Source organism: Erinaceus europaeus, chromosome 1 (genome assembly GCF_950295315.1).
Source record: "Erinaceus europaeus chromosome 1, mEriEur2.1, whole genome shotgun sequence".
In the NCBI taxonomy this organism is placed as follows: domain Eukaryota; kingdom Metazoa; phylum Chordata; class Mammalia; order Eulipotyphla; family Erinaceidae; genus Erinaceus; species Erinaceus europaeus.
In genome coordinates, this window is record NC_080162.1 from 112,355,056 (window position 1) to 112,381,444 (window position 26,389).

Here is a 26,389-nt window from a genome sequence, read left to right on the forward strand (position 1 = left end):
TTTTTTTTTTTTTTTTTTTTTTGTCTTCCTCTTTTTTTGAAGTGGCTGGAGCTCTATTTGAGTGACAAAATACCTGACCAATCAGAGCCTCAGCCCTGTCTGGGAAAGTCTTCCAGGAGGTGTTTTTTTTTTTTTTTTTTTTGGATACATTTTATAATTGGCTGTCTTTGCTCAAGTTAGCTGCAGCCAATCAGGAGTAGTCCAAGAAGCAGACTGACTGTTAGGGTTTTTACTATATTTTATTTTATTATTATTACTATTATTATATACACATGTACCTTTTCCCTCCTCCTTCCTCAGGCTGACCAAAATTAATTGTTGTTGTTGTTGTTGTTTTTAACTGATAGGTGACTGGGTGTCATATCCATTGTAAGAGAAACTTTGCTTTCTTAATTCACTGATACATGTTTGGGAATTATTTAGTGGAAGAAATCTGACTAGTGGACACTTTGTGTGTGTGTCTGTCTCTTTTCTACTTTCCTTGATCCTCTTGCTATCCCTAGAATTTAAAGTGGATAACAGATTTGCATAATTATCTTTTCTTGCTCTCCCTTCTTTCATTTATCTTTCTTTTTCTTTTGGTTGTGAATGTTTTTTGTTTTTTTCTTGGACTGGTGGTGCTGTTTTGCTATTATAATTTCTGAGGTTCCTGACTGAATTTGTAAAAGGAATTTAGTATAGTGTGGCTTATACTCAAAACATAACAACTGAAGAACAATAGAACAGAAAACTAACAACCACATAAATTTTTTAAAAAATGGTTAAATCAAGAGCAAATAAAACTGCTACCACAATGAATCAGTAGAAGAGCCCGGAGAAACTCCAAATCAGTCAGAAGTAACCATAGACAAGAAAAGTATGCAAGCAATAATAAACCTAATAATCACAGAAATAAAGACAACTATGGAGGAAAGGACTATCAGAATTAGGCAAACAACAGAAGAGACACTTAAGGAAAATACTAGATACCTCAAGGTAATTTGAGAACTGAAAGCTATAATTGCTCAGCTAAAAGGCCAATTAGCAGAACAAGTTAATACTATAAATGAGCTGAAAAAATAAGCAGAGGGAAGGGAAAGCAGACTAACAGAAGTAGAAAATAGAATTAGAAGATGAGCTAGAGAAAACTAAGAAAGAGGTAAAAGATCTCAAAAAAGAGAATGAGAGACACTGAAAACAACAACAGAGACATATGGGATGATCTTAAAAGAAGTAACATTTTATAATTGGCCAACCAGAGGAAGAAAGAAAGGAAGGGGAAGTAAACATCCTAGAGTAAATAATGAAAGAAAACATTCCAGTCCTAAACAACAGAAAGGACATTAAGATCCAAGAGGATCAGAAGGTCACAAACAGGATCAACCCAGACCTAAAGACATCAAGACACATGATAGTTACAATGAAAAGAAGTAAGGATAAAGAAAGTATCCTAAAGAAAGTAAGGATAAAGAAAGTATCCTAAAGGCTGCAAGAGAACAACAAAAAGTCACATACAAGGGAAAACCCATAAGATTATCAGCAGACTTCGCCACTCAAACTTTAAAAGCCAGAAGAGAATGGCAAGATATCTATCGAGCCCTGAATGAAAAAAGGTTTCAACCAAGGATAATATATCCTCCTATACTTTCATTCAAACTAGATAGAGGAATCAAAAACTTCTCAGACAGGCAACAGTTAAAGGAGGCAACCATCACCAAGCCTGCCCTGAAAGAGGATCTAAAAAACCTCGTATAAATAAGACCATCACCATACTACTTGCCATATATCAGAGAAAATAAACAATTGTTGGATAATGGCACTAAAATACTTTAAATCCATAATAGCAATAAATGTCAATGGCTGAAACTCACTAAATAAAAGTTACAGAGTGGGAGGATGAATCAGAAAAGACAACCCAACCATATTCTGCTTGCAACAATCCCACCAGATCCAACAATACAAACACAGACTTAAAGTGAAAGGATGGAAAACTATCATACATGCTAATGGAGCACAAAAAAGGCAGGAACAGCCATTCTCACCTCTGGTACCATAGACTTTAAATTAAATAAAGTAATAAAAGATAGGCAAGGCCATTACATAATGATTAGAGGATCAATCAACCAAGAAGATTTCACAATTATTAATATCTATGCATGCAATGAGGGACCATATAAATACACCAAACACCTACTAAAAGGGCTTAAAAAACATCAATAGTAAAACAATAATAGTGTGAGACTTCAACACACCACTCTAACACCTAGACAGATCAATGAAGCAGAGAATCAACAAAGAAACAAGAGAATTAAACAAAGAGATGGACAGACTAGACCTCCCGGACATTTTCAGAGTTCTTCACCCCAAAAACTGGAATACACATTTTTTTCAAATCCAAACAACACATACTCTGAAATAGACCACATGTTAGGCCATAAAGACAGTATCAACAAATTCAAGAGCACTGAAATAATCCCAAGTATCTTCTCAGACCACAGTGCAGTAAAGCTAACATTCAACAACAAACAGAAAATTACTAAAAGAAACAGAATTTGGAAACTCAACAATATGCTGCTTAAGAACTGCTGGGTCAAAGAGGCACTCAAGGAAGAAATTCAAATGGCTTTGGAAACAAATGAAAATGCAGACACAAGCTATCAACATATTTGGGACAGAGCTAAAGCAGTACTGAGAGGGAAACTCATAGTCTTACAATCATACATTAGAGAACCAGAAAAAATCTCAAATAAAGGACCTTACTGCACACCTTAAGGACTTAGAGGAAGTGGAACAAAGGGGACCTAAAGCAACTAGATGGACAGAAATCACTAAAATTAGAGCAGAAATAAAGAATATTGAAAATAAGAGAACCATACAAAAGATCAATGAAGTCAAATGCTGGTTCTTTGAAAGATCAAACAAGATTGACAAACCCCTAGCCAGATTCACTACAAAAAAGGGGGGGAAGAAACAAATAAATATAATTGGAAAAGATAGTGGAGATATCCCAACTGACAGCACAGAAATCCAGGAAATCATGTGAAAATTCTATGAAGAACTATGTGCCACGGCTAGAGAATTGGGAAGAAATGGAAGAATTCCTAGAAACATATGCCCCTCCAAAACTGAACCAAGAAGAACTACAAAACCTAAGTACACCAATAATAGACAAATAAATTGAAACAGTTATTAAGAATCTCCCCAACTACAAAAGTCTTGGACCAGGGGCTGAACAAACAAATTCTACAAAATTTTCAGAAAACAGTAAATACCTGTACTTTTAAAGCTCTTCCAAAAGATCAGAAGAAACAGGAACTCTCCCTTCCACCTTCTATGAAACTAACATTACTCTGATACCAAAAGCATATAGGGACACATCAAAAAATGAAAACTACAGACCAATTTCTCTGATGAACATAGATGCCAAAATACTGAACAAGATCCTGGCCAAATGGATATAGCAGTATATCAAAAAGATTGTTCATCATGACCAAGTGGGATTTATCCCAGGAATGCAAGGCTGGTTCAACATCGTAAGTCAATCAGTGTCATTCACCACATCAATAAAAGCAGAACCAAAAAACACGATTATCTCAATAGATGCAGAGAAAGCCTTGACAAACACCTGTTCATGCTCAAAACACTACAAAAATGGGAATAGATGAGAAATTCCTCAAGATAGTGGATTCCATATACATCAAACCTACAGTCAACAGCATACTCAGTAGACAGAAGTTGAAAGCATTCCCCCTCAGATCAGGGACTAGGCAGGGCTGTCCACTATCACCATTACTCTTAAACATAGTATTGGAAGTTCTTGCTATAGGAATCAGGCAAGAGAAAGAAATAAAAGGAATGCAGATTGGAGGGAAGAAGTCAAGCCCTCACTATCTGAGATGATATGATCCCAACCTCATCAATACAAGGAGTACCACCTCGGTATGTGTCAGTTCAGACTGTGTCCAGAGAAGTCGGGCATGGAATGTCAACCCTTTAGTGTCATTACTCAGGTGAGACCTTTCCTTTCATAGGATTCTCTAATTCCATTCCAGGTGGTTCACTTCCCAACAAAGTCTCAAAACCTAGATATAGACCAGGCCCCACGGGATAGGGCATATGCTCACATGTATCCATAAATTAGAGCAAAATATATAACTGAAAGCAAAGTATCCAGTGAGTCAGTATGAAGTTAATAAGGTAATAGCATCTACTTAGACTTAAATATTCTCTTTACCTATTGCCTATTATACTTCCCTCACTCACTCCCAAGCTATCTTTATCAAAGGACTGTAAAAGCTGAATAAGAGCAAGAGACTGGCATACTTTAATGATGACTGTTTAGTCACTATCAGGCCACCCCATCAGCTGGGGTCCTATCTGGGGAGTCCTGAGATCCCCAAACAGACATGATGGACCTAGAACTTGAATAAATCCCTCTCTCCATTGTTACTGGTCATCTATATCAGGAACAACAAAACAGATCCTTTTGTGGACCCCCATAGGACCTTGCCCTCAACTTGGATCAACAACAGTAGAGAATGTTCCATCCTCTGAAGGGAGGATGGACAACATACTCTAAGCTACACCTGAGGAAGATGGGTCCTGATATTGGGTCAACTTGGAATGTTCCTACTGATCACCACAGAATGTAAGGTTGGATCTACATGGATGCAAAGGTCACATAGGCTCCTAAGCTGAATATGGGCCCCAGATCACATCAAATCTATGAGGTTTACAGTCAACAATATTTATACACCTTTCCCATTTCGGAGCTACTCTCTTCCCAGATCCAGCTTTCTGGTCCTTTTTATAGCCATGACATCATCTCCCCAGACAATAACTAGGATCCACCTGCATATCAGATTTCAGGCTCAGGGAAAACAACAACAACAAAAAACACTAGTATAGCCACAGGCCCTTTGGAATATAACTAAAATATGCCTACTTGCTGTCTACGGAATGGAGATCCAGCCCCCCAACTCTTCATCTGCACCATTCCAGCCTTTATTTTCATGATTAGTCAACAATTTGTTTGGATTTATATGTTAACTCTCTTTTCAGCCACCAGATTCCAGATGCTAGCATGATGCCAAACAGACTTCCCTGGACAGATGACCCTACCAATGTGTCTTGGAGCTCCGATTCCCCAGAACCCCACCCCACTAGATAAAGAGAGAGGCAGGGTGGGAGTATGGATGGACCTGTCAAAACCCATGTTCAACAGGGAAGTAATAATGGAAGCCATACCTTCCACTCTCTGCATCCCACCATGACCTTGGGTCCATACTCCCAGAGGATTTATGAATAGGAAAGCTATCAAAGGAGGGGATGGGATAGGGGGTTCTGGTGGTGGAAATTGTATGAAATTGTATCCCTCTTATCCCATGGTTTTGTCAGTGTTTCCTTTTTTTCCCAATTTTTTAAATCTTTATTTATTTGTTGGTTAGAAACAGACATTAAGAGAGAAGGGGGTGTTAGAGAGGGAGAGAGACAGACACCTGCAGCACTGCTTCACCACCTGTGAAACTTTCCCCCTGCAGGTAGGTAACCAGGGACTCATACCTAGGTCCTTGTGCACTGTAACATGTGTGCTCAACCAGGTGCACCACCACCTGGCCCCCAGTGTTTCCTTTGTACAAATAAAAAAGCATATGCTATCATATTAATTTGCTTAGGGATGAGGTAATAAGACCAAAATAGGGAGTTTGAGGAGACCAAAGGGGATAGAAATCAAGAAAGAAAGAAAGAAAGAAAGAAAGAAAGAAAGAAAGAAAGAAAGAAAGAAAGAAGAAAGGAAGGAAGGAAGGAAGAAAGAAAGAAAGAAAGAAAGAAAGAAAGAAAGAAAGAAAGAAGGAAAGAAAGAAAGGAAAGAAGGAATGCAGGAAGGAAGAAGGTCAGGGTAGCATGCAGATACCTATCATGGGGATATGGGCAACTCTACCCAGGAATCAACAGCTGTACTGTAAACCAGAGAAATTATTTGCAAAAATAAATAATAATAAAATCATTTAACAGCAAAAGAAAGTAACTGATTCAGTCTAATCAAACTCAAAAAGGGGATAAGGAAGTTGGTGCTTCCTGCTTGATATGCACAACTACAATACAAGACAATATGTAAAGCTCAAAAGAAGAAAAGCATTTGAATATCACATAACTGTGAAAGTTTACATTTATTTATATGAACAGTTACTACAGATTATACATGACTAGTAACAGATGGATTAGAATCCTGGTAAGTGATATTCATTGAGCTCACAGAAAAGAAAGTGCAAGTCTCAGAAGCACATTTAAAAAATGCTCTGCTCTGCATTATATAAAGAAGAAATGATCCAGATTGGGAAGTGGTTGAATAGTGTAGTATGTGCTTTGCATGAGCATGAACATGATGCTTAGTCATCCCTGACACTGCATAACAACAAGCAAGAAGGGAAAATGACACAATGGTACTCTGATATCTCCTTCTCTCTCTCTCCCTCTCCCTCTCTCCTCTCTCTTTCTCACACACATGTCACTAAGCACAAGGACCACCCAAGGATCCAGTTGGAGCCCCTGTCTCCCCCACCTGCAGGGAGGTCACCTCACAAGCGGTAAAGCAGGTCTACATGTGTCTATCTTTCTCTCCCTCCCCCATACCCCCCTTCCTTATCAATTTCTCTCTGTTTTATCCAATAAAATGAAAAAAGAAAATGGCCACCAGGAGCACTGGATTTGTAGTGCAGGCACCACCTAACCCCAGAAATAACCTTGGAGGAAAAACAATAATAATAAATTAAATGTTACATGAGGTAGTATTATTCAGATCTAAGATTGAGCCAAAATACAAGTTTGATAAAACAATGTTCTATGAAGAGCCTTTGGAGAAGCAGAATGGGGTCATGAAAACTTGAGTTTAGACTACTACCAATCTCAGGGTTCCAGTGAAGAGAACCTCAGACTGTAGAAACACGTTTTACTCACATATTCCTGTTATATTTAATTACTTATTCGAAAAATATTATTTATTGGGAGTCGGCGGTAGCCACAGCAGGTTAAGCGTGCGTGACGCAAAGCACAAGGACCATAAGGATCCCGGTCCCAGCCCCTGGCTCCCCACATGCATTAGAGTCACTTTACAAGCGGTGAAGCAGGTCTGCAGGTCTGCAGGTCTGCATCTTTCTCACCGCCTCTCTGTCTTCCCCTCCCCTCTCCATTTCTCTCTGTCCTAACAATGACAACAGCAATAACAACAACAATAATAACTACAACAACAATAAAACAATAAAAGGGAAAATAAAAAAATTAAATATTATGTATTTATGATCAGACAGAGACAGAGAGCAATTGAGAGGGGAGGAGGAAATAGAGAGAGAAAGACACAGAGAGACACCTGCAGCCTTGCTTCATCTCTCATGAAGCTTTCCCCCTGCTGGTGGAGAACAGGGGTTTGAACCCAGGTCCTTGCACACTGTAATGTGAGCACTTAACCAGGTGCACCACTGCCTGGCCCCTCTCTTACAGATATTTATGCCATACTGTTTAAAGTAGCACACTGTAAACAGCAAATAAATTAAAACTGAACTCATCAGGTGAGGTGCTAATTATGTCATATTATGTTATGTGTGATCAGTGTAAAAGAAATGCATTATGCATATGTAAACAAGCTACAAATTCTTGTGTATGTGTGTATAGAAGTAAAATGGTCTTGAGGAATCATTTCTAAATGGGGATTTACAGTCTGTAACAGTGTGTTGTAAGCTGTTACTGATAGAAAAAGAAGTCTTTGTTCTCATTTTGATTTTATTTTTATTATTTTATTGACACCATGGGTATAGATAGACCTTGATGTCAGCACTATGAATCCACTGCTCCCAGCATCATTTTACTCATTTTTTCTTTCTATTTTATTTTGATATAACAGACAGAAAGTGAGAGGGGAGGGGGAGATAGAGAAGGACATGGAAAAGCACTTGTAGACCTGCTTCACCACTCATGACAAATCTCCCACAGGGGGGGAGCGGGCACTCAATCCTAGGTCCTTGCACATAGGAATGTCTGTGGCTTGATCAGGTGTGAAACTACTCACCCCCTACTTCATTTTTCTTTTACATAGATAATTTTACTAAAATATTATTTTTCTTTTATAATATGATATGCGACAACTCTAGAACGTTTTATAAGAGACAGGAAGCACTGATTATCTATTACAAAAGAATAGTTGGTGGAGTCTGGTGGTAGCTCAGTGGGTTAAGTGCAGGTGGCACAAAGGGAAAGGACCTGTGTAAGGATCCCGGTTCGAACCCCGGCTCCCCACCTGCAGAGGAGTCCCTTCACAGGCAGTGAAGCAGGTGTGCAGGTGTCTATCTTTCTCTCCCCCTCTCTGTCTTCCCCTCCTCTCTCCATTTCTCCCTGTCCTATCCAACACGACAACAACAATGACTATAACAATAAAACAACATGGGCAACAAAAGGGAATAAATATTTAAAAAAAAGAAAACAACTAGTTGAATGAGACAGGGACATAGAAAGCTTTTAGACAAATCCTTTTTTCACTGTCTGGTATGGAACTATGTAAATACATTCTATTAGGAAAATTAAATTAGATTACAAGTGGTATACTACATTCAAATTCAAAGTTATTACCACTCCAATAATGTCCACAACACGATATGTTCAATGAGTTAGTAAACATATAAGTTTGGAGTTGGGAAGACTACAATTTTTTTTAATTAGCACCAGTAAAAATACTTTACTGTAGACTAATCTCTATTGCATTCAATAAAGACATATGTTAGGTTTTATAAATGGTATTATACAATATTAGGAATATACAGTATAGAAATAACCAAAAGCAATATGGCCTTTGCTTTCCTGAATAATATATATTCTGTTTTCCACAACCCCTTGATCAAATTCCATCATAAAATGTAAACACATAGTGAAAACAAAAAGAGACATTTAACAAGTAGTTCCTGGATTTTTATCCCAACCTGTATCAATATATATTCCATGAACTATGACATTTCACAAGTATTATTGCATACAGGAATGTGCTTTATTTTCTCAATTATATATTTTAACAGTTTTTTTTTTAATCTTCCATTAATCTCATTCACATTCTTTAAGAAAAAAATAGGAACTAGGGCCAGGCACTAGCACATCTGGCTGAGTGCATAGATTACTACTGAGCACATGGATTAGCATGTTCAAGGGCCCAGGTTCATGACACCACCTAGTCTGTATCTGAAGGACAAGGGATAGAAGGGGTGATGGAACCCTGCTTCCCCAGAATCCTGCCCCATAAGGGAAAGAGAGAGACAGTGCAGGCGTCAGTCTTTCTCTCCCCCTCTCTGTCTTCCCCTCCTCTCTCCATTTCTCTCTGTCCTGTCTAGCAACTATGACATCAATAACAACAACGATAACCACCACCATAATAGTAATAATAATAAAGAATAGGCAAGCTATTAGGGGAGGGGATGGGATACAGAGTTTTAGTGGTGGTAATTATGTGGAGTTATACCCCTTTATCCTATGTTTTTTGCCAGTGTTTCCTTTTTATAAATAAAAATTTTTTAAAGTGTCAGGTTGCATCATGGTGGAGAGGGAAGAGACTGGAGTGGAGAGGGAACACAAATCTTTATTCACGAGGACACCCCTGAAATGGGTGAGAGCAGGGTAGTTTAGGCCAAGTGGAGCTAGCAAAATGACCATCTCCCCCTATACCTAACAGCCCTTCTTTGGGTCAGCGAAGAGAGGAAAAAAGCAAGAGAGAGAAAGGCGGAAGCAGGAGGGCTTTTATGGGAGAAATTCCAGAAGAGGCAAGTTGGGACGGGATTGGCTAGAAAAGGGGGTGGAGAAGACAAGGCACTCTGGGAAGGTAGAAAGCTTCCATAGCATTTGTTGATAGGGTTTCAGCTCCCACGGGAATGGGCAATACCCTGAGGGGGCAACATGGTGGATATCTGTAAATAAAACTTGCATGGAAATGTAATGTTTCCTGGGCCCTGCCAGTATTCTACCACATCTGCACAATATCCCAACAAAAAGGTGTGGTCAGACAGTGCTGCAAGTATCACTCTCTCTCTCTCTCTAATCCCCCTCTATTTCTCTCTATCACATAAAAAGGGAAAAATAAAATGACTGCCAGGCATGGTGTGATAACCTTGGTGGCAATTTAAAAAAGGAGAAGCAATGGGACCAATAATAACTATTTTATCTTGTACTTGCCAGCATAGTATGACAGAATTTATAGGATATATGTAAATGAACTGCTAGAGTTTCTTGCAAGAAGTGGAGATCTTTCAAATGTTACTTGTATTTTAATTGACTTGCATTACATACATGTTTATTTGCTTTAAGTCCCTCATTTTTTCATTTTAATTAAGAAGTAGCATTTATAGATTATCCCCCAAAATATTCCTCCTGGATCTAGAAAGTTTGCAAATTTCCTACAGGCATAATCAAGGCATTTCCTCATAAAGAAAACAAATCAAGGGGCCGGGTGGTGGTGCATCTATTTGAGAGCATAGGTTACAATGTGCAAGGATCGAGGTTCAAGCCCCTAGTCCCCATCTGCAGGGAAAACCTTTGCAAGTGGTGAAGCAGTGTTGCAGGTGTCTCTTTGTTTGTCTTCCCCTCTACCTTCCTTTTTCCCCTTGAATTATGACTATCTCTATCCAATAAATAAAGATCATAACAAAAAAATTACTATATATAATTAAAATGTATTTGCATTATAGTATGAATAAGAACTATAAAAAGAATAAACAAGCATCTCAGATGTCATATACACCCCATGGGTGAGTTTCACTTTCATCTTGTGTTTACTTCTTCACTATGTGCTTGTTTGTTCACTTATTTATTTCTCTTTGGGTTTCCACCACTCTTGACACACTTTTTTTAGGTAGATGCAGGAAGGGGGAAATATATTATAGCACTGAGATTTCTCGTATGCTGAAAGCCATATTTGAACTTGGAATGTGTTATTTATAGCCAATATCTATATCACTTAAAAATTTCCTACTTATACTCAAAACTATATATTTTCAAACTTCCATGAAGAAAACTCACCAGAATAGTCACAGATTATTTCCCCACTTACAGATTATTACAGAAAATGACAAATGTCTCCTATGGGAGAAGATCTTTCCATACTATCCATCAGACAAAAGGCTAATAACTAAAATATATAACAAGTTCAAGAAAATCAGTAGTAACAATGACAAGAAAATCATGTCATCCAAAAAGGGAGAGGATATGAAGAAAATATTTACCACAGAAAAGACCCAAAAAACCTACAGACATATGAAAAAGTATTCCAAGTCCTTGATTTTCAGAGAAATGCAAATAAAGACAACAATGTGATACCACTTCATCCCTGTGAAAAATGTCATACATTAGAAAAGGTAGCAGCACTAGAGATTTGGGGGACAAATGAACCTTCCTGCACTATGGGTGGGAATGTCAGTTGGACTAACCCCTGCAGAGAGCAGTCTGGAGAACTCTCAGAAGGCAAGAAATGGACCTACCCTATGACCCTGCAACTCCTTTCCTAGGGATAGATCCTAAGGAAGCAAATGAACTCATCCAAAAAATATCTTTGTATTCCTATTTTCGTAGCAACACAATTTGTAATAGCCAAAACCTGGAAGCAACTCAGGTGTCCAACAACAGATGAGTGGCTGAGCAAGTTGTGGTATATCTATACAATGGAATACTACTCAGCTATAAAAAAAATGGTGACTTCACTGTTTTCAGCCGATCTTGGATGGACCTCGAAAAATTCATGTTAAGTGAAATAAGTCAGAAACAGAAGGATGAATATGGGATGATCTCACTCTCAGGCAGAAGTTGAAAAACAAGATCAGAAGAGAAAACACAAGCAGAACCTGAACTGGAATTGGCTTATTGCATCAAAGTAAAAGACTCTGGGGTGAGTGGGTGGGTGGGGAGAATACAGGTCCAAAAAGGATGACAGAGGACCTAGTGGGGGTTGTATTATTATATGGAAAACTGGGAAATGTTATGCATGTACAAACTATTGTATTTACTGTCGAATGTAAAACATTAATTCCCCAATAAAGAAATAAAAAAAAGAAATTAAAAAAATACTTTTTGGTACTAGTGATATAATGTTGGTTTTTAAAGGTCTAAGAACTCACCTTCTTCACCTCATCTTAGATTGAGCTAAGTCATTGCTACAACTCTCTCATAGTGGGTTAAGACTGTGTCAAGTGCTGCTGCTCATTTTACATAGTGAGAATTATGGAGATAGTTTACAGGAAACAGTCTTTCAAGTAATGAGTTAGATATTAAGCCTGATGTCATGGACATCTGATTTGAATCTTCTTCAACAAGGATTATTTGTAAAAATGCTGAGAACAGAGCCTGACATACAAGCATTACATAAGGGTATGTTATTATCTTCATTACTTTAGCAAGTAATTATTAAGTCAATAAGAGTTTTTGAAAAGTCAGTGAATAAAATGTATTGGCAAAGTCATGGGCAATCTCTCCATGTTTACAGTGTGTTGCCTTCAAATCATTCTTGTTAAAGCACATACATTGATGGGATATATACACATTATAAAAATATGGGTTTCAAAAGGTTCTTTGTTATTGTAATTATTCACTAAGTGTTCTGTGCTCTGCAAAAGATTCTCTATATTGATTCACACAATATTCCCTGCTTTGGATACTACATTTTCTTTAATACCACTTATGAACCACCTTAAAAAGAAAATAGATATCTTTATGAATTATGTATAACAACTGTCACAGAATGCTTGGTTGAACTCTATGTAATCAATGAAACTATTATCTTTTGTAAAAACAGAAAATCCATGTCAAAAAAAATTACCCCATCTAAAACATATCATAAATTCATTAAAACTAAACTCTCTATTTTTTTTAGAAAGGAAAGATCATAAAATGCCCAAGTATGTGTAACTAAGGGTTATATGATTAATTTCACTTTTTGTATAGCCAAAATTGCTTTGCCACCTCTATCCCACAGCCTTGGAGGAAGCTTTAGTGTTTTGAAGCATTTCCTTGTTTCTCACTCTCTCTGTCTCTCACTTTCTTTCTGAGAAAGCTGAGCTGGAGTGGTGAAATCTAAGTGCCAACAGAGAAAAAAAAATGAAAGAGAAAAAGAAAGAGACTTTTTTTCAATACATGAGGACTCCAGATTATTCATTACATGCTGTGGGGAAAATTACTTATTTCTATTTTTTAAAAATACTGTTCCTACTCTCCAACTATACATCGATATAAATTTCAAATAGGTCATGGCTACATATATTCATGAACATATATGGTCATTAGTAGTATATTATATATAAAATCAAGTTATAGTGACTGAATTTGTAAAATATTTCACCCATTCAATAGTGAAAAAAAAAACAAGCCATTAATACCTGTGAAATGCTTTTTAAAAATAACTTCTGGGTCTCTGGCTACATAGATAAAAACGTATACATTCTTTACACACAAAAACCTCCATTAAAAAATCAAGTGCAATATGAAAAATTACATTAGATATAGTAACACACAGCTTAGTCTCTTCAAACACTCCCTTGGAGACATACAACATTACAAGATTGGAAAGTAATCAGATGGAAAGAATTTTAAAACTCACAAAGCAGAAGTAGATAAGAAACTGACAAATATGCAAATTTAAAATTATTCTATTCTTTAGACATCCACAGGAATATATTTAATACAATAAAATATTTTAATACATTGTTTATTCTATGAATTTTGCAACTAGTAAGTATTATTTATGACAAGAGTGATAGTATAGTAGTAACACACCAGACTTGCCTGAATTAAGTCTTCAGTGGTCTATGGTTCAATTATTTTTTCCTATTTTTTTATTATTGATATTTATTTATCAGATAGAGACAGACAGAAATTGAGAGGGAAGGGGGTTAGAGAGGGAGAGAGAGAAAGAGATATCTGCAGCCCTGCTTCACTATTCACAAAGCTTTCCCCCTGCATGGGGAGGCCCTGCTTGCTCATTAGAACCCCAGTCCTTGCTCATTATAGTGTGTGCTCTCAGTCAGGTATGCTACCACCCAGCCTCTAAGGTTCAATGTTTTAACAACAGCATAAGCAAGAATGAGCAGTGACCTGATCTATCTCTGATTAAAGCAAATAACTATCTCTAAATAAGTACTATTCTGTACTGGTGAAGAATAAAGTGAAATCAACTTTTTCATCTCCTGCTTATCAGAAATGCAAATTGGTTTTCTTAGAGAAAAAATTATGAAAGTGTATCAAAAATTAGACATTTATCCTTCAGAAATAATTTGTACCTTAAGAAAGAAGCCCTTTCACAGTATTTGTCACTGTAATCAGGAAAAACTGGAAATCCACTAAGTGATCCAGTTGAGCAAATACTTTATATTACATGTGTTTAATGTCACATGCTTTAAAATAATGATTTAAAATAATATATTATCACAAGAACCTGTGTGAGAATAAAAATAAGTGGAACCGGATAAGTGGTGACATACCTGGTTAAATGCACACACTACAGTACTCAAGGACCCAGGTTCAAGTCCCTGGTCCCCACCTGCAGGGGGAAAAGCTTCATGAATGGTGAAACAGGGATGCAGGTGTCTCCTTGTCTCTCTCCCTCCTCTTCCCTCTCAATTTCTGGATTTCTCTATCCAATAAATAAAGATAATAAAAATAATTTTTGAAAATTTTAATAAGAAAAACAAATTGCAAAATATGTACAAAAACCTCTGTAAGGACAGTTAGTATCATATAATAAGACATTAGCATTTACTTCTTGTTACTTCAGACTTGATTATGTTGTCAATCTTTATGGATAATGAAGTATGAGACAAACTATCCTATGCAAAAATTTACACAAACATTCTGAAACACATGATCTGCCTCATTAACTTTAAAAGTATATATCTAAATATAGTTTATTTGTTTTTAGTGAGACACACACACAGAAGGAAATCAGAGCACTGCTCACCTCTGGTGTTGGGGACTGAGTCTGGAACTTTAGAGCCTCAAGCATGAAAGTCCTTTTGTATAACCATAATGCTAACTCCCTATTCAACTTTGGAACTCTGAAATGAGAGGGGGTAGGGGGAGAGGGAGAGAGAGAGGGAGAGAGAGAGGAGCATTCTACTGGTCCTGAGAGTCTAATGATAATGGGGTCCTGATTTGTTTGTTCATTGGAACAAGTTGGGACAGGAGTTTATAAGCAAGTCTATGAGCTGAATTATAAGAAAAAGTAACAAAATTATCCAATTTCAACCTTGTTACTAAAAACCCATAAGCTCCATCCATTCTATTAGGTCTGTGTCCTATTTATCTATTCACTTACTTGTATCTTCAAGGCTGCCATTTTAAATTGTAAAAAACACGGTTTTTTACCAATCAGACATACAAATACATAACATTTCATGAGCATGGATGTATTTACAAGAAAATGTTTCCTAGTCAGAGATAGCCACTAAGAATCACGTTAGTCTACAGCCTTCCGACTATTTCTTACTTTTAATGTGGAATAAAAACATATACATTATTTACCTACACCTTGAAGCAGTATTCAAAAGACCAAAGTGAAGCCCATCTGTTCTTTTCTTCCCATACTCCTCTCTGTCTCCCCAGCTGCTTGCTAACTGATCCTTCTCATAGCTATGGTCCACTACAGTTGAGAGGACGGTGAACTGTCCTGCTTGTTTTGGGACAGATCTTAAATAGTGTTCAACTGTCTCTCTTGAAAGTGCACCACCACCACCCAGGCCTCTCCACTTAATTTATTAATGGAGATATTCCAGAACCACATTACAAACACTGGTAGAGATTTCTTCATATTCCAGAGCCAGGCTGTGGCATTACTGGTTAAGCACACATAGTGTGAAGCGCAAGGACATGCACAAGGATGATGGTTCAAGCCCAGGGCCCCCACCTGTAGGGGGGTTACTTCACAAGCATTAAAGCAGGTTTGCAGATATCTATCTTTCTCGCTCCCTCCTCTGTAAGTTTCTCTCTGTCCTATCCAATAAAATGGAAAAATAGCTTCCAGAAGCAGTGGATTCATAGTTCAGGCACCCAGCCCCAAAGATGACCCTGGGAATGTGTGTGGGGTGGGGGATGTCTTCACACTCTAGTATGAATGGAACTTGTAAGTTAGCAATTACACATCCTGGGGAGCAATATGTGGCGATAGTGCCTCCCTGAAAAGCTCCCACAGTGCTCCTTTCTAGATAAGCATTTTCTGAACAATTTAGATATTCTCCTCTACTTTATATGAGCCTTTACTGTTTCCTACTTTTATATTTCCTTGCGCTCTCGGATTTTCCATGTACACATAGGTGCACTGTCTGCACAGTTTTCGTTTGAGGAACCTATGCATTTGGAAACATTCAAGCTCAGGCTTTTTAATGCCTGAAAGCACCCGTCTCTGCGTTTTATGCCCTGTCTAGTTATAAAGGCAATCGTAACAGCTAAAGTTGGAAAAATAATACTGATTATATAATAGCTCGTACTGAGTTTTTCACTATGGCCCAGGTGCAAAGTACTCTGAATGGATGACTTTATCTAATCCTAACAACCACGGTACACATTTGAGATTATGAATATTTTATGAAGAAGAAAGCCACAGCCCATAAGGGTTGAGCAACTTGCACTATGCCCAATTAGGAAGGTTTTAGATGAATAATAGCTAAGGAAACATTTCTAACTCTATGAATATCACATACACTGGAACTGTCATTTAAATAAGTGTAGTTTACTCACTTATGATTTTTACTGATAGTGGGAGACTTAATTATTACTGTTTGAACTTTCATTCTGGTACTTTTTTTAGATGCTTAATTACTTGGGAATAATATGTGAGTGAATAATTTAAAATATTTTTTATTCTAGGGCCAATGATAACTCTGTAGCTCTGTGGTATCACACCTCCTCCTTTCTTAATGTTTTACTCATGATAGAAGCATCACTTGATGCTCAAGTACATGGTTTTGGTACTAGATGAATTATGATCCAATAAGTTTAGATTTGATGAGATATTCATCCCTGCAATTGTCATGGGTCCATTAGAATATACCTAAAATAGACTTCCTAGCTTTTTCCCCCACACAAAGACCATTAGTTTCATCTGCTCTACTCTTACTTTTAAGTTCCTGATTATTAAACAATTTGTTTTGCTTTACATCTTAATGCCTTTTCAGTCACCAAGTTGCAGATGCTACCATAATGCCATCCTGACTTCCCTGGGCAGACAACCTCATCAATGTGTCCTAAGAGTCTACTTTTCCAGAGTCCTGCCACATTGTAGAAAGATAGGCTGGGGGAATGGATCCACCTGCCAACATTCATGTCTAGCAGAGAAGCAATTACAGAAGCCAGACCTCCCACCTTCTGCACCTTGACAAGAATTTTGGCCCATACTCCCACAGGGATAAAGAATAGGGAAGCTTCCAAAGGAGAGGATAGGGAATGGAACTCTGGTGGTGTGAACTTTTTGGACTTGTACCCCTGTTATCTTAAAATCTTGTTGATCATTATTAAATCACTAATAAAATAGAAAAGAAGAAGAAATAGTGGGATTAACTGACTGGGATTAAAGACATAGAGATTTATCTTTTGTATTCACAGATTATATGTAGGAAGTTAGAGTAAATATGCCCAGTTGGAACAAGATGAAGTTAGACCCACATTATCTTTTCTGCAAGTCTTCTACTAAATTATATCCAAGTCAGGTTCCTGGAATCTAAAAACAGAGTAACTAGAAACATTTCCTGTTTCTAAGACCCAAAGAAACTTCAGTAGTAATGTAACTCAAGTTCCATCAACAAACCAAAACTTAAATATGTTTCTAAACTCAATTCTCCTGGAAAACGGAGACTTGGGTCCATCTGCCAATCAATGTTCACAGCTGAACTCACATTATCTGATGCAATTCCAAGACTTTCCTGTAAGTAAAGAAAGCTTACTTTAACTAACCAGCAAGTTCCAGTAGTAACAAGGGAATTATTTGTTACTGGTTGCTTTGCCCAATAAAAATAGTTTACAACTCCGTGGGGCTCTTGTCTCTTTACTAAACTGGATGCTACCCATTTCAGTAACTGCCAAATAAAAGTCCATTTCATGTGTACACTAGGGAAGATTCTCTCTGTAAAAGCTGTATGTATTGCTGCTAAAAGTTACCCTATATTTTCTGAAAGTAAAGACTAGATTATTCAGTCTAAGCTGAAATTCAATATGAAGGTTTGTTCCTACTTAATTATCACCTGTTTGCAACCATGGGGATGTTGGATGTTGGATTCTGACTGGAAAAGCAAAGTGCAGCATGGGGATGACTGCCAATAGCTCCTATGAGAGGCTAGTAGACCCTCATTGCAGCTGGGCATATTTTTTCATATTATTTACAATTCTCCATGTTTTGATTCTGCTTTGAATTCTTTCTCTGGAGCTGATCTTAGGCTTCCACTGGCCAGTAATGATAACTTATGCTAGCTAGTGTTTCTCCTCTCCTCCTCCTTCTGCTACATCTCCTTCTCCTCCTCCCCCCCCCCTTCTTTTCACTAGGGTTATAGTTAGATTCATGTTTGCTAATGACTCCACTGTTCTCAGCAGCCATCTATATATTTTACCTTTTTTTTCTGATAGAGAGAGATAGGGATAGAGAAAAAGAGATGGCTACAGCACTGTTCTACAACTTGCAAAGGATCCCCCTAGCAGATCCTGTATCCTCCTTGTGATAACCAGTGTGGTCTACTCAGTGGTCTACTAATTTCCCTGAATCCTTAGGCAGTCTCTGGTCAAGTTTCACCTTGCTCTACTTTAAGACTGTAGATGCTACCTGTTTGGTGTTGGTGAGACTGGTAACGAAGAGGAAATGGTATTCTACAGGTGCATCTTTGGGGAAAGGTTCTGGTTTTCAAGCAATGGCATTAGAAGTCATTCAGAAAATGCAGGGCTTTCTGCTGACTAATGGTTTCCATCTTTAGGCAGAGTTCTTTGTAAGTACTACCTTAGGTGGTATCAGTTTCTGTGATCCACAGAACACAGAAGATACATGTTGTTTTGGTCCTGGTGAATCCTAATGAACCTATTATCTATTCTTTCTCTATGTATCATTTTTCCTGGTGGTCAAGATGTGATTTCTGAACATTTAATTCATGTGAGTATTTGATTCATATGACAGTTCAATGCATAAGGTTTTTCTTTTTCAAAACCTGACATCAAGACACATTAAAAGTCTTATTCTTACACATATAAACTTTCCTGACTAGAATTAATTATAAGTTCTTTAGGGGAGAGATAAGCTTTCAGATGGGAATGGTAGGTTTAAGGAGACAGCCCTGGGCCATAATGAAGATAGTAGTCAGAATAGTTATTGAATCTCTGACAGTGACATTCTGGCATCATTTACCCTAAATGCATGCAATCTGAAGTTTTATTTACTTTTTAATTAATTGAAAAAGGTGTACAATTTAAACCACTCTGCATTGCTTGGGGGAAGAATAAAACAGCAGAGGTTTCAAGCCCCCTGTTAATTGGAATTTCTCTAAATAGAACAGGCATTTAGCAACTAGGGAGAAAGGAAGTGCAAGAAAAAACATGGCGGGGTTGGGGGAGAAGGCAAGGGAGAGAGGAGTTAGAGTCAGTCTAGGGAGAGTGATAGAAGGAAGCTTATTTCCTGAGCATATAGTCATTCCAAAGATATCATGAGCTGCAAATTAAGCGATCCTTCAGCAAGGATTTTGACAAGAAGATTTCATTAGGGATTTAAATCTCTTTGGCGGTTCAAGTTGCTGCATTAAGATCTGAAAACTGTGCAAATATTATTCCTTAGAATAACATTGGCTGAGGTCACTGATCTCATCAATGAAATTTAGAGTGACAAATGTATAATTGAAAATAATAACTAGGGGGAAGGAGGGGCACAGGGGGAAGAAAGTAATGAGATCCTGTAGATGGAGGCTCAAGCCCTAGAGCAATCTGGATACAAGACTCTAAATAGACAAGGCTCAAGCTTCAAACTAGCTTTGTGACCTTGAGTAAGTTTATTTATTTATATAGGACAGAGAGAAATGGAGAGAGGAGGGGTAGACAGAGAGGGAGAGAGAAAGATAGACACCTGCTGACCTGCTTCACTGCCTGTGAAGTGATTCCTCTACAGGTGGGGAGCCAGGGCTTGAACTTGGGATCCTTATGCCGGTCCTTGCACTTTACACCACTTGTGCTTAACCTGCTAACCTGCTGCGCTACCACTCGACTCCCTAAACTCTTCCTTTGAAGAGTATAAAAATTGTTTTAATTTTTTATCTTTATTTATGTATTGGATAGAGACAGCCAGAAATCAAGATGGAAGAGGGAGAGAAAGAGAGATAGACAGATAGAGAGAGAGAGAGAGAGAGAGAGAGAGAGAGAGAGACCTGTAGCCCTGCTTCATCATTCATGAAGCTTTCCTCCTGCAGGTGGGGACCAGGGGCTTGAACCTGGGTCCTTGTGCTTTGTAACATGTGCACTCAACCATGTACTCAACCACCCAGTCCCAAGAAGTGTTTTCTAATACCTAAAGAAGAGTCCATAGAATTTCAGGAAGGATTAAAAACATACATTTTTTAATAGATGTTGTTGAGAGAAGGTTAGATATAGCCATGATGCACATTTACGAGCAGGACAACCTCTGCTTGTGGTTAAGATACTTATTTCACTAAAAAACAAACAAACAAACAAAAAACAGTGTTATGCATGGATCAGTATTCATAAGGTCATAACACGCTTTGCTTTTATGATTCAATGCCTATAACTATACTCACTGAACTAAAGTGCTGAGACGATGACAGCTCCCTTTCCTCAGTGATGACTCACTTGTATCCTTCATCGAAAGAACTGGTGGTGATGTACAGAGATAGTCAGAATTTCCTGTCTCACCAGAACTGGCATGTGAGTGCATAGAATAATACCTTTTATTCTACATAAAACAGAAATGGGTGGCCAGTCCTATTTTTCAGTGCCCAACTGTCTTCTCTCATGAATGGAAATTAATTGGTATTAGCATAAGAATCATTGATAGGTGAATAGTACTACTAAAAAAAACCCAGTTTTTCACATTTTCCTTTTTTTTTTCTCTTCTGATCTTATTTTTCAACTTCTGCCTATGAGTGAGATCATGTCATATTCATCCTTCTATTTCTAACTTAATCTCAATTAACATGATTCCTTCAAGCTCCATCCAAGACAGAGTGAAGGATGTGAAATCACTATTTTTAATAGCTGATTAATACTCCATTGTCTATAAAGACCACAACTTGCTCAGCCACTGATCTGTTTTGGACACCTGGGTTGCTTCCAGGTTTGGCTATTGCAAATTGTGCTGCTATGAAAATAGGTATACACAAATCTTTTTTGGATGGGTGTGTTTGGTTCCTTAGAATATATCCCAAGTAGAGGAATTGCAGGGTCTTAGGGTAGGTCCACTTCTAGCCTTCTGAGAATTCTCCAGACTGTTCTCCACAGGGGTTGGACCAATTGACATTCCCACCAGCAGTGCAGGAGGGTTTCTTTGTCCCTACAACCTCTTAAAAGTTTCTTTTATGAGTCCCTGTACATTTTTCCTTAAGGAAGAAAAGGTTTCTACATTCAGCATGATTGCAAATGACCAGCCAGAGGATAAAAAAAGAAAAAAAATTATGAAACCATAGTTTTCCCAGAATACTCTTGGAAAAATAATAAACTCTCATTTTTCTCCGTCTTTGCATTCCTAAGAGGATGGTAAGAGGAGGAGAGAAAGGAGGATCTGTGAGTATGGGCAGCAGGATTTTCAGGAGTTCCCAGCAGATGTTAATGGTGGACCTGAATCCAGAGACTTGGTCTAATAACCAGAGAAAACCTAGAGCTATTATACTAAGTCATCTCTTAGTAAGTTTCCAATTTCCGTGTCTATCACCTGCTTCCCATTCCCCCACACCACCCCCTGAAAGGACTGAAACATCACCTTCAGCTGAGTTAGCAATGGCTGGCATGATTCATAGTAAGGACTGTTTATATATCTATATCGTGTAAAAGAGACAAGGAAAATGCTTGACCTACTTGGATCCGACAAGATGGAGTCAGTTTTCGGTAGAAACTGATCACAACGGACTCCTTGGTAGCCTTCTTTGCACCTGAGAAAAAGGAGAGAAATGGCAGACAATATATATATATATATATATATATATGTATATGTATATATCTATGTGGTTGTGAGAGATTCAGAATGTCAGTAAGTACAAGAGTGAGCAATATACAAATGTGAGAACAGTTCCTCTGAGCTTCTGCATGACTTGAATCAGCCTCTTTCTAGCACTGACAGGTTTTTAGATTCTATGCCTGTGCAAGAAAAACAAATAAGTAAATAAACAAATAAACCAGCACTACTTTTCTTCACTTTGCTTTGTTAGCTTGATACTGATGGAGCAAGCTGAGTAGCCTTCCAGTTGCACCCCCCCTTTTAAATTTACTTGTTTAATTTTGTATTTATTCCCTTTTGTTGCTCTTGTTGTTTTATTGTTGTGGTTATTGTTACTGATGCCATCGTTGTTGGATAAGACAGAGAGAAATGGAGAGAGAAGGGGATGACAGAGGAGGAGAGAAAGACACCTGCAGACCTGCTTCACCGCCTGTGAAGCAACTCCCCTGCAGGTGGGGAGCCTGGGCTCAAACCAGGATCCTTCCGCAGGTCCTTACTCTTCTTGCCATGTGCGCTTAACCCACTGCGCTACCGCCTGACCCCTCCCATTTTTTAAAACATTGCTTCTATTATCTTTTATTTATTTATTACATAGAGACAGACAGAAATCAAGAGGGAAGGGGAAGATAGAGAGGGAGAGAGACAAGGAGACACCTGAAGCCCTGCTTCACCACTCACAAAGCTTTCCCCCTGCTGGTGGGGCTGGGGGCTTAAACCTGGGTCCTTGTGCATTGTAACATATGCACCCAATCAGGTGTACCACTGCCCGGCCCCAGCTTCAGCAACCTGAATAATGGTTCTCCTCATATTATAGCTCTGAATACAAGTTCACTCATCTTTTGGAAGACACTAGTCTCTAAGGCTGCAAATGCCTTTTCAGAAGCTTTTTTTCCCCAAGTTTAATTTTTCTAATAAATTATTTTCTCATATAATTGCTCAAATGACCTAAGTAGATATTGGCTACTGCTTATTTCCTTATGCCCTCCCCTTCACCTTGGCTCAGAAATAAAAAGTATATATTTCAGATCTGGGAAATTCTTTTTTTGTTTGTTTAATTATTGTTGTAGTTATTATTGTTGTTGATGCCGTCGTTGGATAGGACAGAGAGAAATGGAGAGGAGGGGAAGACAGAGAGAGGGAGAGAAAGATAAACACCTGCAGTCCTGCTTCACCGCCTGTGAAGCGACTCCCCTGTAGGTGGGGAGCCTGGGTCTCGAACCGGGATACTTACGCCGGTCCTTGTGCATTGCGCCACGTGCACAGATCTGGGAAATTCCACAAACTGTGTTTCTCTCTGTGTGTGTATGCGCGTGCTCGAGATTTTGTGCATTCTCCTCCAAACTCACATTTTTCTCTCTTAATTTTTTTTTTTTATATCTAGCAAACATGTGCAAAGTGCTGGCTTTCTGGCAGCATTGGACATGGCAACTTTCCCGAGGCATCGAGACTTGGAAGGAGGCATTTGCCTGGAAGCACCAGCAATGGGGCATGTCGCCTCAGCCCTGCCAGTCCTCTGTGACGTCTTTACAGAGCTAGCTCCATCAGGGCTGCTTGGCTGCCTCAGACAGCATTGGCTCACCAGCTGACAAAGGAAGGAACAAATTCAACCAGGCCCCAAACTCCTCCCCCTAAACACCCCTGTGTGGGAGGTGTTCATTCACAGGTGGACTAGAAGCTTACTCTATCATGCTTGAGTTAGGCAGAGAAACATCTATTGCTGCTTATGGGAGAAATCTGTTCTCCTTATAGAATGTGGCTGGTATAAAAAAATGAGACTGAAAAAAAAAACCCTCTGGTTGCTAGAAATCTATGAAATTGACTCAAGAATTCAAAGCTGCTGTTTTGTCAGACGAGAGCTGTGAGTTCTGTCTTTGGAATATGCTTTGTTTTCTGAGTCTAACAAACTATTAGATAAGGTCTATTGCAACCTGAACAAAAACACTGAAAGGCAGCTAGGTGATTTTTCAACCTTTCGTTGTGAACCAGATTAGAATTCGGGTACTCAGGCAGGCTCTCTCTTTAGCACCTCCGGAGTCAGGCCCTCCGGAGTATTGTTGGCAATCTCCCTCATCGATTGAGAACAAGAGTTCTGATATATGATATTCCAGCTAGTTCTGATATATGATATTCTAGATAATAGGTTAGTGAAAGCATTTGCTGAAGCAGCCACGCATTTTTATTTTATTTTAAAATTTTATTATGTTTATTTATTTATTGAATAGAGACAGCCAGAAATTGGGAGAGAAGGGAGAGTGAGAGCGAGCGAGCCAGCGAGAGAGACCTGCATCCCTGCTTCACTACTCGCAAAGCTTTCCCCCTGCAGGTGGGGACCAGGCTCTGGAACCCGAGTCCTTGCACATTGTAACATGCATTGAACCAGGTGTGCCCCCACCCATCCACCTTTTCTTTTAATTAATTTACTGCACTTGAAATAAAACATGCATATCACTGCCCCAATCAATGTAAAATGAATCAGAATGTATAGTTAAAAGACCATCGCAATATTGTGATAATATTGCACTCACTCAACGCAACTTAACTCCTGTTCTGTGAAAACTGCCTCGATACTGACAATGTGCCTTATTCAGAATTGCCTACATTGTGCTATCATGTTCATATTCACGGAATGATGAGTCATGTGCTGAATGTGTACATTTCCTTTTAGAAAGTTTTTGTTTCGAATGTCCATGGGAGAGTTTAAGTGTGCGTTAGTATGGTATCTCCATTTAATATAGACATGGTATCCTGGGGAGAGAGTTGCTTTTAAGGAGAAGTGATTTTCTGCTTTGTTTTTCTTTTTAGGAACTCTTTGTCACATAAAATGCATTATTCCATTTGTACGTGAAAAAGAAAATAGAAAAGAAGTTGTCTCGGTTTATTTTTATTTATTTATTTTTAGACTTAAATTGATTCTCCTTAGATCTGAATCCAGTGTGAAAAATGTATGCCCCACAGAGCCTGGGGGAAAATGGCTCTGTGTCTTCATTCTACGTTCAGACATGTGTTCTCTGGGTTCTGAAGTGTGATGATCCTGGAGCACACAGGCTGGCAGAGGTCCTGTGACTGAATATGCAGAAAAAAATCCATCCTGTGAAAGCAGGCAATGTTCCTGCTAATAGATGCAAGGTTCTAAGAAGGATAAATTAAAAAATCCATTTGAAAATCACACATATGTCACCTTGATAAGTTCAGACCCATCCAAATGTGAAGAAGGAATGTTGCCAAGAGGTAATACATTGCATTTATCATCATACTAAATACATGAAGCAAAGGGGGGGTGTCATAAGATACACATCTGTTTTACAGATGGAGCTTGAAATACTTTCTTGTGCTGAGCTAAGAAATATTGTAAATCTGTTTTGCTTGGAGGCATTGAGGCCTATATTACTTTCTGAGATTTTTTTGCCTTTTGAAAGATATAGGTAAATGAATGAGAAATTCACAAAATAACAAGGCCTTTATGTTTTTTTTATTATAACTAAGCCTGCTAGAATTAATAAAATTTTGAAAGTACATGTGTCATTTATATGACAAATATATTTTTCTAGGTATGAATAATACTTTAACCAGGCTAATATTTCATTTTTCCTACTCTGAACTGCATTCAAATCTCCACTCAATTCATCCACTCCCTCTGCCCCACATTTTTTTCGGAATTCTTTATTTCTTTTTTTAAAAAAATTTTTTATCGGGGGTCGGGTGGTGGCGCAGTGGGTTAAGCGCATGTGGCGCAAAGCGCAGGGACCGGCGTAAGGATCCTGGTTCGAGCCCCCAGCTCCCCACCTGCAGGGGAGTCGCTTCACAGGCGGTGAAGCAGGTCTGCAGGTGTCTTTCTCTCCCCTTCTCTGTCTTCCCCTCCTCTCTCCATTTCTCTCTGTCCTATCCAACAACAAATTGCGTCAACAAGGGCAATAATAATAACCACAACGAAGCTACAACAAGGGCAACAAAAGGGGGCTAAAAATGGCCTCCAGGAGCGGTGGATTCATGGTGCAGGCACCGAGCCCAGCAATAACCCTGGAGGAGGAAAAGGAAAAAAAAAATTTTTTATCATCTTTATTTATTAGATAAAGACAGCCAGAAATCTAGAGGGAAGCGAGTATTAGAGAGGAAGAGAGACAGAGAGACATCTGCAGCCCTGGTTCACCACTTGCAAAGCTTTCCTCCTGCAGGTGGGCACCAGAGGCTTGTCCTGGGTCCTTTCACACTGTGACATGT

At 38.5% G+C, this 26,389-nt stretch overlaps 1 protein-coding gene across 5 annotated transcripts in view; it reads right to left on the reverse strand.

Moving 5' to 3' along the window:
- The window catches only part of NRG3 (neuregulin 3), a 1,315,406-nt gene that overhangs the window by 307,838 nt on the left and 981,179 nt on the right, over positions 1-26,389 (reverse strand). For all 5 annotated transcript variants that reach the window (XM_060193719.1, XM_060193701.1, XM_060193691.1 and 2 more), the window contains exon 3: positions 22,033-22,106. In XM_060193719.1, coding sequence (XP_060049702.1) covers positions 22,033-22,106 — 74 coding nt within the window. The remainder of the gene's footprint in view (positions 1-22,032; positions 22,107-26,389) is intronic.